The 14,236-nt window shown below is 44.0% G+C and overlaps 1 protein-coding gene and 1 pseudogene across 1 annotated transcript; one reads left to right on the forward strand and one right to left on the reverse strand.

Annotated features, from left to right (window-relative positions):
- The first annotated feature begins 626 nt into the window (after nucleotides 1-626).
- On the forward strand, nucleotides 627-2,370 carry LOC124667404 (dolichyl-diphosphooligosaccharide--protein glycosyltransferase subunit DAD1-like). Its single transcript, XM_047204693.1, has 6 exons — nucleotides 627-698; nucleotides 925-1,039; nucleotides 1,127-1,174; nucleotides 1,733-1,820; nucleotides 1,905-1,948; nucleotides 2,070-2,370. Exons 2-6 carry the CDS (start codon nucleotides 959-961, stop codon nucleotides 2,151-2,153), a joined length of 345 nt encoding a protein of 114 aa, XP_047060649.1. The 5' UTR covers nucleotides 627-698; nucleotides 925-958; the 3' UTR covers nucleotides 2,154-2,370.
- Nucleotides 2,371-3,221: 851 nt separating this feature from the next.
- On the reverse strand, nucleotides 3,222-5,118 carry LOC124703958 (annotated as a pseudogene).
- Nucleotides 5,119-14,236: the final 9,118 nt, after the last annotated feature.

Here is a 14,236-nt window from a genome sequence, read left to right on the forward strand (position 1 = left end):
TGGCAAACGTGCAAAACCAGATTTTGGGACGATTTGGGCTGCGTCTCAACGAACGTCTCTACACAAAGCTAGACTAGGCATGTAGGGACGAAAATAAAAGCGTCAAACGGATGGTGTCTCTACACGTGATTGTTTTGTTGTAGTGTGTATTTGTCACTTTTATCATCGTGTTTTAATCTCGATCTTCTCCAATAATCCGAGTACGAATCATGGATCTAGCAACCCAATTTGATAGGGTATGGAATAATCTGGTCACAATAAACTGTTCGGTGTTGAGCTTCCGTCCCTTTAAGCTGAAAATATATGGATACTACTCTTTGAACTCCTTTATATATCTCTCATGAGGACAAGCAATGCAAATTGAGAAACTGTGTGGACGTCTCTTAGTTATGAGAAAACAAACTCATTTTTATTTCTCTCTGTTTATTTACCAATCCAACGATTATTTTAATTCGTTTCCATTGAGTTTTGAGTGGAGCCGACTATACATTTGTGTTTTCAATCCACCGGCTAGATCTTCCGAAGCTGCTCATAGGGATAATAGGAACAGGCTCAAATCACAGAGCTCTGACTCCAAACAAAGGCCCAACATTCATAGGCCCAACTGCACGCACAATAAACCAGAGGAAAACCCAAATCCGGAAACTGAACTGAACTTTCTTCCTCGGCATCGTCTTCTTCCTCCAGCAGCAGCACAGGTCAGTCTCCTCCTCGCACAGATCTCTCTCCCGCCCCACGGCTTAAGATCCATCTAGCGTCTTCCGCATCCCGCCCAGTCCCCTCCTCCTCGTCCGGCACCCCCTTCGCGGCGCGGTCCGGGGCCGGATCTGGACCACGCTCGATCTGATTCCCTACCTGCTAGGGTTCTTGACACGGTCGTCGAGCCAAATCTGATCACGGACTGCTCTGTTTCTTACTGGCCAGCTCGAAGCGGAGGGCGCAAGGTTCGCGAGGAAGGATGCCGAAGGCCGCGGGCGATGCCAAGCTCCTGATCCAGTCCCTCGGCAAGGCCTATGCCGCCACGCCCACGAATCTCAAGGCAATTAACCTTCTTTTCTCTCTCGACCTGCAGCCACTAACACGCGACTATAGCTGATTACTGATCGTCTTTCTCGTGTTTATGCAGATCATCGACCTGTACGTGGTTTTCGCAGTGGCATCTGCCCTCGTTCAGGTGAGAGTATTACTTGTTCACGGCTTTTCAGGCATATCTGGTTTAGTTTGTGTTAGAGGTGATAGCATATCTAGTGATAGAGAAGCCGAAATCTTGCTTGAACAACCCGTCATTCCTCAAGAAACCAAAATGTAGAGATAGTTGCTTAACTCTAGCATAGCATGTGGATTGGATGTACCATCGGAGATGGTGACATATGTCTTGCTTGTTTATTTCGCTACATTTCCCATGGTTGGTTTCAAGTAGAACTGGGCTACTAGCTTGTACAAAAAATCTGATGTGCCTAGTACCTGCCCATCTAGCAACCAATTTGTGTAGATCTGAATCTAAATGTCATCGATATGTATACAGCTGTATCCCCCTGAACGTTTGGTTTGACATGTGAAGCGTGTGATATTTGTGTACTAGGCATATGGTTAGGTTCAGCGGGAATTTCATTTGATCACTTGTTTTGTACCGAGTGGAATTCATTAGCCTTGTGTTCAACTCAGAAGCCATAAGTCTTCTCTTGGCTCCTAGTTGCAAACTACTGAAATGTTGTTGTATGTGGCAAAACAGGTGTTTTACATGGGAATAGTTGGGTCGTTTCCGTTCAACTCTTTCCTATCTGGTGTCCTGTCATGCATAGGAACTGCAGTGCTCGCCGGTAGGGATTTCTTGCCCGCTCTCAGTCCTGGTTACCCTTCCTCGGCTGCATGATATATAACTGTCATTTTTTTTTTCTCTGCAGTTTGCCTCCGTATTCAAGTCAACAAGGACAACAAGGAATTCAAGGTAACTCTACTTCCACTGTTATTGTCTACCACAGTTTTATTTCAAACTCAACCGAATCAAGTTTCAAAAATAGATATTTGGATTCTGGCATAACATTGCTATGTCAATACATTATCTGCAGGATCTTGCCCCGGAGAGGGCCTTTGCAGATTTTGTTCTGTGCAATCTGGTGCTCCACTTGGTGATCATGAACTTCCTCGGATAAGTAACCTGTTCTACAGCATATCAGGATTTTGTAGCGCCCTAATGTTTGAGACTGTCTTCATGTTAGACATTCATGTGGTATCACACACTGCCTATGTAATCCAGGGCGTCTCAGTGAGTTATAAGAAATTGGTGGATTTAGTGTTAACAATGTAAGAACATGAGAACTTTATTTCGAGGGAGTGAAGACTGGAAAAAAGATCGCTTCAATGTTTTTAGTTGTTCAAGAAAAAATTAAATGCCATGCTTATAATGCTTTTCTTATGGCTGCAATGAGCTTGGATCAACAAACCATGAATTTTGAATCTGGCAAGGCTGCTTTTTTAGCCATTAACATTTGTACGGTGCATTTGCTCTTCTTCATTTCCTTAAAGGGGAGAGGCAGCCTGCGTTTTGTGGAAGATTGTGACTCTTCAGGCTGATGATAGAAAATTTCAGTTATGATAGCACTTGGTATACATTGTACTAATTCATTGCAATACTTAAATAACCATCACCTCAGACTTACCCAGATGATATAAGTTATGAGATTAGATCGGTACCAAGAACAAAACTTAAGTCTGAAGCTAAAGACTAATCCTAAAGCTTCTTTCGCACAAACATGTGCTGCTTCATTACATCTAAATCATCTTTTCACGAAAACAAGTCCTGGAATGAAACTCATCGACCTGCATCTCCCTTATTTGTCGCACCAGTGTTGCGTTCCCTTATCCTCTTCTTCCACAGCCGAATCATTCTGAATCTGCATTGTCTTTTGTTTTCCATATGGCACATTGAGAATCCGCTCCTCCAATATCTCCATCGATTTCATTTGCTGGTACTTCTCATGAGTCTCTTTGTTGCTACTACTCCAAATAGCCCACGCCACCGAAATTAAAAATAGTTGCATCTTTCTGGCTCACAACCGTATGATCTAACAAGTTATTCTGGTCATCCAATCTGAACCCTTCTGTATTTGCAACCACAAGTTACTCCCCGTTTTCAGGCTTACCTTTTTGCATCTGGAAAGACAATTCAAGACCTACTTGACAAGAAATTTAACACATGCTGCTCCGATTGAGCAGAATAATTTCATGAAGTCCGTGATTCATATAACAGAACAGTTAGTCTCCACAATCAACTACATAAATATCATCCATCTAACACAATGCAATGGTGTGAGTACTAGTAAAACACTGAACACTGGAACAACTACAAGTCTTCAATTATCCAAGATGTCTACATCTCAACTCGAAGAACCATCATCACATAATTGACAGCAAACCAGATGACCTTCTTCCCCTATTTCTAAACTACAAGGTATATGAACACCCACCATGGAACTGTCAACATTACCACTCCAGAGTCACTTCTACTGCTCGAGGCGCAGCAGTTCAGGAGGCAAGGATGCAGGGTCAAGCTCCCAGCAGTCCCCAGGAGGGAGCGCGGAGTCTAAACCCTTGGAGACTTTCCTCGCCGGTATCTGATGTGAAAGCATCCCAACATCGCCCTTGCGGAGGTACTGAACAGCGTGGCTACCGACATCGCGGCGGGTGAAGATGCTTCTGAAACCCTCCACCTTCTCCAGGTAACCGTAGCTGACGCCATACAGGTCGCTGTACCCGCTGAGGAACACCACGAAATCATACTTGGGCCTCCTGGTGTCGGCATCCTCTCCACCATAGAACGCCCAAACCGACCCCTTCCGGGGGTAAATCCTGTACGCCTCTCTCGCCACCCTCTCGCTGGCGACGAGATGCGAGAAGACGTTCACCGACTGCACCGTGTCGGCTCGCCCAACCTTGAACTCCCCACAGGGACAGGGCTTCCCCTCCACCGCATCAGGCTGGAGCTCGAGCCACCGTACCTGCGCGCTGAACTGCCTGCCCGGCGACGCTGTCTCCACTAGAACGTAGTGCCGTGGCATGCCGTCGTCATCCCCGTACAATGCCCACACCTGGCCTCTCTTGAAGCACTTGTCTCCACGGTCGGCGTCGAAGTTGTAGAAGTCCGAGTCCTCCACGGCCATCTTCCCTCCCGAGTGATCGCTATTCGGGTCCTCCTCCTCCTTCATTTCCAGCTCCTCCAACTCGTTCTCCGAGGAGTCACTGGATATGCTCTGGGGGGCCTTGTGATCTTTCGCGGCTCTTCTCTTGACGAGCTGCAGCTGCATCTCGGCAAGCGTCATCTCCGGCTTCTTGATCTTCTTGGGCGGCGGCGGAGGCGGCACCTCGGAGGCGAGGAACGTCCGACGGCAGGAGGGGCAAGTGAGCCGGTAGCCGACGTACTGGCGGTCGAACTCGTGGAGGAGGCGGCAGCCGGCGCAGGCCGTCCAGAAGGTGGGCGGCGGGTCCGGCGCCTCCGACTGCTCCTTGAGCGCGGCGTAGGCGTCGGCCACCCGGCGGAGCGCTTCCTCGGCCGCGGCAGAGACGATGGGGGACGAGGCGTCGAGGCGGAGGGATCTGCAGAGGGACTTGTAGTGGCGGCGGACGGCGGGGAAGTCGCGGTCGGGGGAGGAGCTGGGGTCGTCGGAGAGGAGGAGGGTGGCGCGAGGGGAGTCGGGGTCGGCGAGGAGGACGGAGGTGGCGGCGACGAGGAGGGACGCGACGGCAGAGTCCGGATCGAAGCGAAAGGCGCGCCGGGCGTGCCTCTGCGCGGCGCGGGGCGGCCGGCGGCGAGCTCGGATTCGGCCTGCGCCAGCGCCTCCGCCGCCATGGAAGCGGATGAGGACGCGTCGCCGGGCATCGTCGGGGGGCGGCCGGCGGCGGCGTGGGGTTTCCGAGTGAGTTGGGTTTGGGAGTTAGAGTTGAGTGAGTCTACTTTCCGTTTGGGCTGCTGGGTTGTACAGTATTTGGCTGGGCCTTACCCAGCTTATATATGTATATCAAGTATTTTTATCCAAATGAGCCACCTAAAAAATCACTAAAACACACCCAATGAAGATACTCCCTTAAAATATCCAAACTGCCATGTTGTTCACCACACATTCACCTCTAGATAGTTCTTTTCTTCTGCACGACCTATATTTCTAAAAGCATTACCACTCAACATCTTGTATTAGCAATCATCATGAACCATACATAATAGTTTGGAGAACCAACCTGAGGTTGTGTGGTTAGGAGGGTGGTTGTATCCCCGCAGTTCAAATCCCAAATTTGACATCGGTGTGTCTCTATAAGGGTATATTGCCCCTATGTGTGGTTTTGGTAATTAATGACAATTTCTATGGACTAATGTTTTCATTCAGTTTATATGAAGGAATATACCATAGGTAATACTTGTAGTACATGTGTTGGATTCAAGTTTGGATGCCATGAAGATAAGAGATATACCTTGAGTATTGACATCAAGGTCATTGATTTGAAGACATATATGTAATATGATCAAAAATAAAAAATGAAGATGGAGTTCTTTTGTGGAACTCAATATTAGCCATGATCTAGCTCATGTGTTAAGCAATGAATGATCAAAATCTTGAGTGCTTAATTCCAAGTGAAGAATTCAAGATATGGCTCTAAGTCGGTGTCATGATAGTCTCATAAGTTGAGCTATGATGGACTAAGATTTAGAGCATGTAATCGAATGAGGAGTTCTTTATACACCTCAAGATAGTGTGATAGAGCATGCAAAGATACAAGGTTGATAAATACAAAGAGTGACGAATATATTCAAGTTTGGTCAACACATGAAGCATGAAGAATGTGCCACGTGAAGTCATGTGGTATGATAAGCCTTGCCAATTATGCTTTATGAACTAACTCATCATATATATGCCCTTGTATTATCTATGTGGGTTAGGTATCTTTCCATGGGCATGCATCAAAAGTGAGATCTCATATAGCTCATGAGAGGATGACATCAAGTGGTGATCGTCATCAAGGTTGAGTTGGGCAAGTTCAAGTTAAGCATCTCAAGAGGATCATATGCTTGAAGCTTGCCATCCATTTGGTGATAATGGACATATGAAGATGTGCTTAATGAAGCTACCCATAGTGGTGTATGGGGAGCAAATTATGTGTCTTCACGAAACAACAATGATCTAGTGAGCTTTTCCGGCTTGAATGAAGCATGAAGCATCATCATCAAGATCAAGCAGAATGCAAAAGGCAAAGGCACGACCTTGATAGGTTTTTCCTGTCACCGGTCTCAAGGTGGTTGTTGGGAAACCGAGTTATAGGATAGATAGCCGCACTATCAAGAGGGGCTTTTGGTCAGGTAACTTGATCACATCGTCTTAGGGAGCTCAACCCTTTACATGCTTTGCATTCCATAATTCTTGTTGCTTCTTGGTGTTACTCTGTGTTAGGTTCTTGAGCTTGTTGCTCGCTTTTGAACAAGCCCAAGTTCATCGAAAACGGAATCCGCATTCATCTTCTATTACATTTTCGAGTTTGGACGTCTTTACCGTTTCTTGATGTTGGGAGGCTCCCTCTCTAAAATCATCTAAAAATATTATGTGAAGAATCTCAATATTTGTAGTTATCTTTCGAACAAAATTGGTTTCATGACAATCAGAGTTCAGGAGCATTATCCGTCTTAAAGAAAAAGAAAAGTTTTTTGGGGGGTCCTGTAGTTCGGCCCACCGCCTGGCACTGTCAAGCCAGCCACTGGCCTGACCGGTGGGAACCGCTTGCTGGGCTCGTCCAAACGGGCCCGCTCTAGGGGTCTCCCGGCCCATGTTCGGCTCCCCACCCGGTGGCCACCAGACCGACCAGCTCAGAGCTCGGTCAACCGGCCTCCCCCCGTCCGGCCTGTCAGCCGGCGCTGCAGGCCTGTGCGCCAACCTGTCCGGTGCTCGGCCCCGTGGACCAGCTGGCTGGCCGGCTGGGCCGTTTTTTTGTATGTTTTCTCTCCCAACGGTTCTATTTTTCTTGAGACTATAAATAGGCCTTCTTCCACCTTGGGTTGGGTAAGTTCTTACACTCTCTCTCCTCCATTGTTTCCTTTGAAGAAATTTTCCTATCTCTTGATTCCCCCATGATTCTTACTCATTCTTGAGGGATTTGAGAGAGGGGATCTAGATCTACAATCCCCACCAATCCATTTCTCCTCTAAGTGAGGGGAACCTATTGGATCTGGATCTTGGAGTCATTTGTTGATTTCCTCCATTGTTCTTCCTCTCTAATTCCAACCTAGCGTTTGTTGCTTTGGTGGGATTTGAGTGTGAGGGATTTGAACACCTTTGGTGTTCTTGCTTTGCATCATTGCATAGTGTTGAGCTCTCCATCACGATTCGTTCGAGTGAGAGACCGTGAGCTTTTTACTCTTGGATGGTGACCTCCTAGTTGGCTTGGTTGGTGTCCCGGTGACCTCTTCATGGAAGATTGTGAAGAGGCCCGGGCTTCTCCTTCATGGAGTTTGTTAAGTGGTTTTGGATCTTGCCATCTCCGGAGTGGAATTGGCTCGGAGAAGAAGGTGAGCCTTCTTGGCGTTGGGAAATCCTTCGTGGGATCCCCACCTCTCCAAACATGACGTACCTTCTTGCAAAGGAAGGGAACACGGGAATACATCTTCGTCTCTGCGTGCATCGGTTATTTCTATACTCGAGTTTACTTTCCTTTGTGATAACCATCGATCTTGAAGTACTTTTATATCTTGCTATCACTTGTTGTTCATATATATAATGTGCCTATCTTGCTTAGCTCTAGTTGTTGTTATTGCACTTAGTTTAGCCTAGCATATTTAGGGTTTATGCTTGTAAAATAAACGTTAGTTTAATTCCGCATTCTTACAAGCCAAATCCGTCGGAGTTTTTAAACGCCTATTCACCCCCTCTAGGCGACATCTCATCCTTTCAGTCTCTTAAAGGCGGAATTGCTCGGAGATTCGAGTCCGCGAAGGAACACAGTATCACCGAAACCGAAAGGTTCGAACACAGGGGACTCAAGATCACGTCGTCGCCTTACCGAAGGCGAGCACTTTAGATAGAGACACGACAGCTTACCCGTGTTCGGGGCCCTTGGAGAGGTAAAACCCCTACGTCCCGCTTTGGTGGATGTATTGCTGGTCACAACGGAGAAGATGACCGTACATATATCTTGGGCTTGTGATATCTAAGGATCGTCCCCCTCTACGCTAGCAAGGCTATCCCTTTTATAGGGGAGCTGGTCCTCTCCCCCTCGAAATATCTTGAGAGGGAAGGGTTGATGAGCGCAGATTGCACACCGTTGGGAAACTCCAAGAGGAAGGTATGATGAGCACAGTAGCAAGTTTTTCCTCAGTAAGAAACCAAGGTTTAATCGACCAGTAGGAGAAAGGCGTGACTTCTGAAGGTGTTGCTAGCTGACTATTGGCGTGGCGCACTACCAGCGTCAAGCAACTACGTGGAACCCGTACACAACACAACCGAAATACTCGCCTCAACTTACAGAGTGAGATTGTCAATCTCACCGGTTTTGTCGAAAACAAAGGATTAACCGTATAGTGTGGAAAGAGATATTTGTTTGCAGTAAATGAAAGAGAGCAGTTGTTTGTAGTAAGTAAACGTAACATGATGATTGTATCGTTGTAAAAGAAAGGACCGGGGTCCACAGCTCACTAGAGGTGTCTCTCCATAAAGATAAATAACATGTTGGGTAAACAAATTACAACTGGGCAATTGACAGTATAAAGACCATACATGACAAGATGATTACTATGAGATTCGTTTGTGCATTACAACATAATACATAGACCGTAATCCAACTGCGTCTATGACTAATAATCCACCTTCCGGTTATCGTCTGAACCTCTTCCAGTATTAAGTTGCAAGCAACAGATTATCACATTAAGAAATGTGTGTAAAATAAACAATAGAATTATCCTTATATAAAACATTGTTGTTTTCTCCCTAGTAGCAACAACACATTGATACGTCCCAAACGTATCTATAATTTCTTATGTTCCATGCTACTTTTATGATGATACTCACATGTTTTATACACATTATATGTCATTATTATGCATTTTCCGGCACTAACCTATTGACGAGATGCCGAAGAGCCAGCTTGTTGTTTTCTCGCTGTTTTTGGTTTCGTAAATCCTAGTAAGGAAATATTCTCGGAATTGGACGAAATCAACGCCTGTGGGCCTATTTTTCCACGAAGCTTCCAGAAGACCGGAGGGGAGACGAAGTGGGGCCACGGGGCGCCGCCACACTAGGGCGGCGCGGCCTAGAGGGGGCCCGCACGGCCCTAGCGTGTGGGGCCCCCGTGACTCTCCCGACTCCGCCCTTCCGCCTACTTAAAGCCTCCGTCGCGAAACCCCCAGTATCGAGAGCCACGATACGGAAAACCTTCCAGAGACGCCGCCGCCGCCAATCCCATCTCGGAGGATTTAGGAGATCGCCTCCGGCACTGCCGGAGAGGGGAATCATCTCCCGGAGGTCTCTTCATCGCCATGATCGCCTCCGGATCGATGTGTGAGTAGTTCACCCCTGGACTATGGGTCCATAGCAGTAGCTAGATGGTCGTCTTCTCCCCATTGTGCTATCATGTTAGATCTTGTGAGCTGCCTATCATGATCAAGATCATCTATTTGTAATCCTTCATGTTGTGTTTGTTGGGATCCGATGAATATTGATACTATGTCAAGTTGATTATCAATCTATCATATATGTTATTTATGTTCTTGCATGCTCTCCGTTGCTAGTAGAGGCTCGGCCAAGTTGATACTTGTGACTCCAAGAGGGAGTATTTATGCTCGATAGTGGGTTCATGCCTCCATTAAATCTGGGACAAGTGACGTAAAGTTCTAAGGTTGTGGATGTGCTGTTGCCACTAGGGATAAAACATCGATGCTTTGTCTAAGGATATTTGTGTTGATTACAGTACGCACCATACTTAATGCAATTGTCTCGTTGTTTACAACTTAATACCGGAGGGGGTTCGGATGATAACCTCGAAGGTGGACTTTTTAGGCATAGATGCATGCCGGATAGCGGTCTATGTACTTTGTCGTAATGCCCCGATTAAATCTCATAGTACTCATCATGATATATGTATGTGCATTGTTATGCCTTCTTTATTTGTCAATTGCCCAACTCGTAATTTGTTCACCCAACACCTGCTATCTTATGGGAGAGACACCGCTAGTGATCTGTGGACCCCGGTCCTATTCTTTACATCTGAAATACAAACTGCTGCAATTGTTCTTTACTGTTCTTCGCAAACAACCATCATCATCCACACTATACATCTAATCCTTGTTTACAGCAGGCCGGTGAGATTGACAACCTCGCTGTTACGTTGGGGCAAAGTTCTGTGATTGTGTTGTGCAGGTTCCACGTTGGCGCCGGAATCCCTGGTGTTGCGCCGCACTACACTCCCCCGCCATCAACCTTCAACGTGCTTCTTGACTCCTACTGGTTCGATAAACCTTGGTTTCTTACTGAGGGAAACTTGCTGCTGTACGCATCACATCTTCCACTTGGGGTTCCCAACGGGCGTGTGCTTTACGCGACATCAAGCTAAATTTCTGGCGCCGTTGCCGGGGAACGAAGAAAAGTTACACCACAAAGATTTCTAACTCCCACGTCAACTGCACGCCAGCAAGTAAATTTTTGGCGCCGTTGCCGGGGAGATCAAGACACGCTGCAAGGGGAGTCTCCACTTCCAATCTCTTTACTTTGTTTTTGTCTTGCTTTATTTTATTTACTGCTTTGTTTGCTGCATTATATCAAAACACAAAAAAATTAGTTGCTAGTTTTACTTTATTTACTGTCTTGTTCTCTATATCAAAAACACAAAAAAAATTAGTTACTTGCTTTTACTTTATTCAGTTTGCTTTATTTACTACCGCTAATATGGGTACCGTTGAGAATACTAAGTTGTGTGACTTCACTAGCACAAATAATAATGATTTCCTATGCACACCTATTGCTCCACCTCGCTACTACAGCAGAATTCTTTGAAATTAAACCTCGCTTTACTCGAATCTTGTTATGAGAGAGCAATTTTCCGGTGTTAGTTCCGATGATGCCGCTGCCCATCTTAATAATTTTGTTGAACTATGTGAAATGCAAAAGTATAAGGATGTAGATGGTGACATTATAAAATTAAAATTGTTTCATTTCTCCTTAAGAGGAAGAGCTAAAGATTGGTTGCTATCTCTCGCCTAGAAATAGTATTGATTCTTGGACTAAATGTAAGGATGCTTTTATTGGTAGATATTATCCTCCCGCTAAAATTATATCTTTGAGAAGTAGCATAATGAATTTCAAGCAATTAGATAATGAACATGTGGCTCAAGCATGGGAGAGAATGAAATCTTTGGTAAAGAATTGCCCAACCCATGGACTCGACTACTTGGATGATCATCCAAACCTTTTATGCAGGATTGAATTTTTCTTCGCGGAACCTATTGGATTCAGCTGCTGGAGGTACCTTTATGTCCATCACTTTGGGGCGGCAACAAAGCTTCTTGATGATATGATGACAAATTACTCTGAATGGCACACAGAAAGAGCTCCACAAGGTAAAAAGGTAAATTCCGTTGAAGAAACCTCCTCCTTGAGTGATAAGATTGATGCTATTATGTCTATGCTTGTGAATGGTAGATCTAATGTTGATCCTAATAATGTTCCTTTAGCTTCATTGGTTGCCCAAGAAGAACATGTTGATGTGAATTTCATTAAAAATAATAATTTCAACAACAATGCTTATAGGAACAATTCGGTAACAACTATAGGCCATATCTTGCCGCTAATGGTAATAGTTATGGTAATTCTTATGGGAATTCTTACAACAATAATAGGAGTTTACCCCCTGGTCTTGAAGCCATGCTTAAAGAATTTATTAGTACACAAACTCGCTTTTAACAAATATGTTGAGGAAAAGCTCGATAAAATTGATATTCTCGCTTCTAAGGTTGATAGTCTTGCCTCCGATGTTGATCTTTTAAAATTGAAAGTTATGCCTAATAAGGATATTGATAATAAGATTGTTACTACAGCAAATGCCATCCAAGTTCGAATTAATGAGAATATTAGATTGATGGCTGAATTGCATGCTAGGTGGGAAAGAGAAGAAAATGAAGAACTTGCTAAAGAGAATAATGTAGCTAAAGTTTGGACTATTACCACCACTAGTAATGTTAATGATTCACATGTTGCTACACCTTCTACTATCAATGGTAAAATAATTGGTGTTGGCAATGTTACTACTCCTAGTGCAAAGCGTGCAAAATTGCCTGAAACTGCTAAAACTCGCTGAAATTGATAAAACTCGCTGAAATTTTTCAAAATATTGGGGATAATGATCCCATTGCTGTAGATCATAATGGTTTAGACTTTGATGATTGTCACATCTCTGAAGTTATAAAGTTCTTACAAAAGCTTGCTAAAAGTTCCAACGCTAGTGCTATAAATTTGGCCTTTACAAAACATATTACAAATGCTCTCATAAAAGCTAGAGAGGAGAAACTAAAACTTGAAACTTCTATTCCTAGAAAGTTAGAAGATGGTTGGGAGCCTATCATGAAGATGAGGGTCAATGATTTTGATTGTAATGCCTTATGTGATCTTGGTGCAAGTATTTCGTTATGCCTAAGAAAATTTATGATATGCTTGACTTGCCACCATTGAAGAATTGTTATTTGGATGTTAATCTTGTTGATAATGCTATAAAGAAACCTTTGGGGAGGATTGATAATGTTCGTATTATGGTTAACAATAACCTTGTCCCCGTTGATTTTGTTGTCTTGGATATTGAATGCAATGCATCTTGTCCCATTATATTGGGAAGACCTTTTCTTCGAACTATTGGTGCTACCATTGATATGAAGGAAGGTAATATTAAATATCAATTTCCTCTCAAGAAAGGTATGGAACACTTCCCTAGAAAGAGAATGAAGTTACCTTATGATTCTATTATTAGAACAAATTATGATGTTGATGCTTCGTCTCTTGATGTTACTTGATACACACTTTCTGCGCCTAGCTGAAAGGCGTTAAAGAAAAAGCGCTTATGGGAGACAACCCATTATTTTACTTCTGCACTTTATTTTATATTTAAGTCTTGGAAGTTGTTTACTACTGTAGCAACCTCTTCTTATCTTTATTTTATTGCATTGTTGTGCCAAGTAAAGTCTTTGATAGTAAAGCCAATACTAGATTTGGATTGCTGCGCAGGAACAGATTTCTTGCTGTCACGAATCTGGGCAGTAGTCCCTGTAGAAAAATCAAAAAAATCTGCCAATTTACGTGCGTGATCCTCAGATATGTACGCAACTTTCATTAAATTTGGGCATTTTCATCTGAGCAAGTCTGGTGCCACTTTAAAATTCGTCTTTACGAACTGTTCTGTTTTGACAGATTCTGCCTTTTATTTCACATTGCCTGTTTTGCTATGATAGATGGATTTCTTTGTTCCATTAACTTTCAGTAGCTTTGTGCAATGTCCAGAAGTGTTAAGAATGATTATGTCACCTCTGAATATATGAATTATGCACTGACCCTCTAATGAGTTTGTTTCGAGTTTGGTGTGGAGGAAGTTTTCAAGGGTCAAGAGAGGAGGATGATACAATATGATCAAGAAGAGTGAAAAGTCAAAGCTTGGGGATGCCCCTGTGGTTCATCCCTGCATATTTTAAGAAGACTCAAGCGTCTAAGTTTGGGGATGCCCAAGGCATCCCTTCTTCATCGACAACTTATCAGGTTCCTCTAGTGAAACTATATTTTTATTCCGTCACATCTTATGTGCTTTACTTGGAGCGTCTGTTTGTTTTTATTTTTGTTTTTGTTTGAATAAATCAGATCCTAGCATTCTTTGTTTGGGAGAGAGACACGCTCCGCTGTTTCCTATGAACACATGTGTTCTTAGCTTCATCTTTAATGTTCATTGCAAAATTTGAAGTACTTCATTCATTGTTATATGGTTGGAAACGGAAAATGCCGCATGTGGTAAATGGTTTAATGTCTTGAATAATGTGATACTTGGCAATTCTTGTGCTCATATAGATCTTGTTTAAGCTCTTGCATCATGTACCTTGTACTCATTAATGAATAACTACATAGAGCTTGTTAAAATCTGGTTTGCATGATTGATCTCTAGAGTCTAGATATTTTCTGGTTGAGGTGTTTGAACAACAAGGAGACAATGTAAAGTCTTATAATAGCTACAATATGTT

This window comes from Lolium rigidum, chromosome 1 (genome assembly GCF_022539505.1).
Source record: "Lolium rigidum isolate FL_2022 chromosome 1, APGP_CSIRO_Lrig_0.1, whole genome shotgun sequence".
Taxonomy (NCBI): Eukaryota; Viridiplantae; Streptophyta; class Magnoliopsida; order Poales; family Poaceae; genus Lolium; species Lolium rigidum.

Bases quoted from the DNA above. Each gene is read 5' to 3' on its own strand.
- LOC124667404 (XM_047204693.1), top strand. From the start codon at position 959: ATGCCGAAGGCCGCGGGCGATGCCAAGCTCCTGATCCAGTCCCTCGGC. The intron at 1,175-1,732 runs GTGAGAGTATTA...GTGGCAAAACAG, and splicing joins TGGCATCTGCCCTCGTTCAG to GTGTTTTACATGGGAATAGT. The intron at 1,821-1,904 runs GTAGGGATTTCT...TTTTCTCTGCAG, and splicing joins AGGAACTGCAGTGCTCGCCG to TTTGCCTCCGTATTCAAGTC.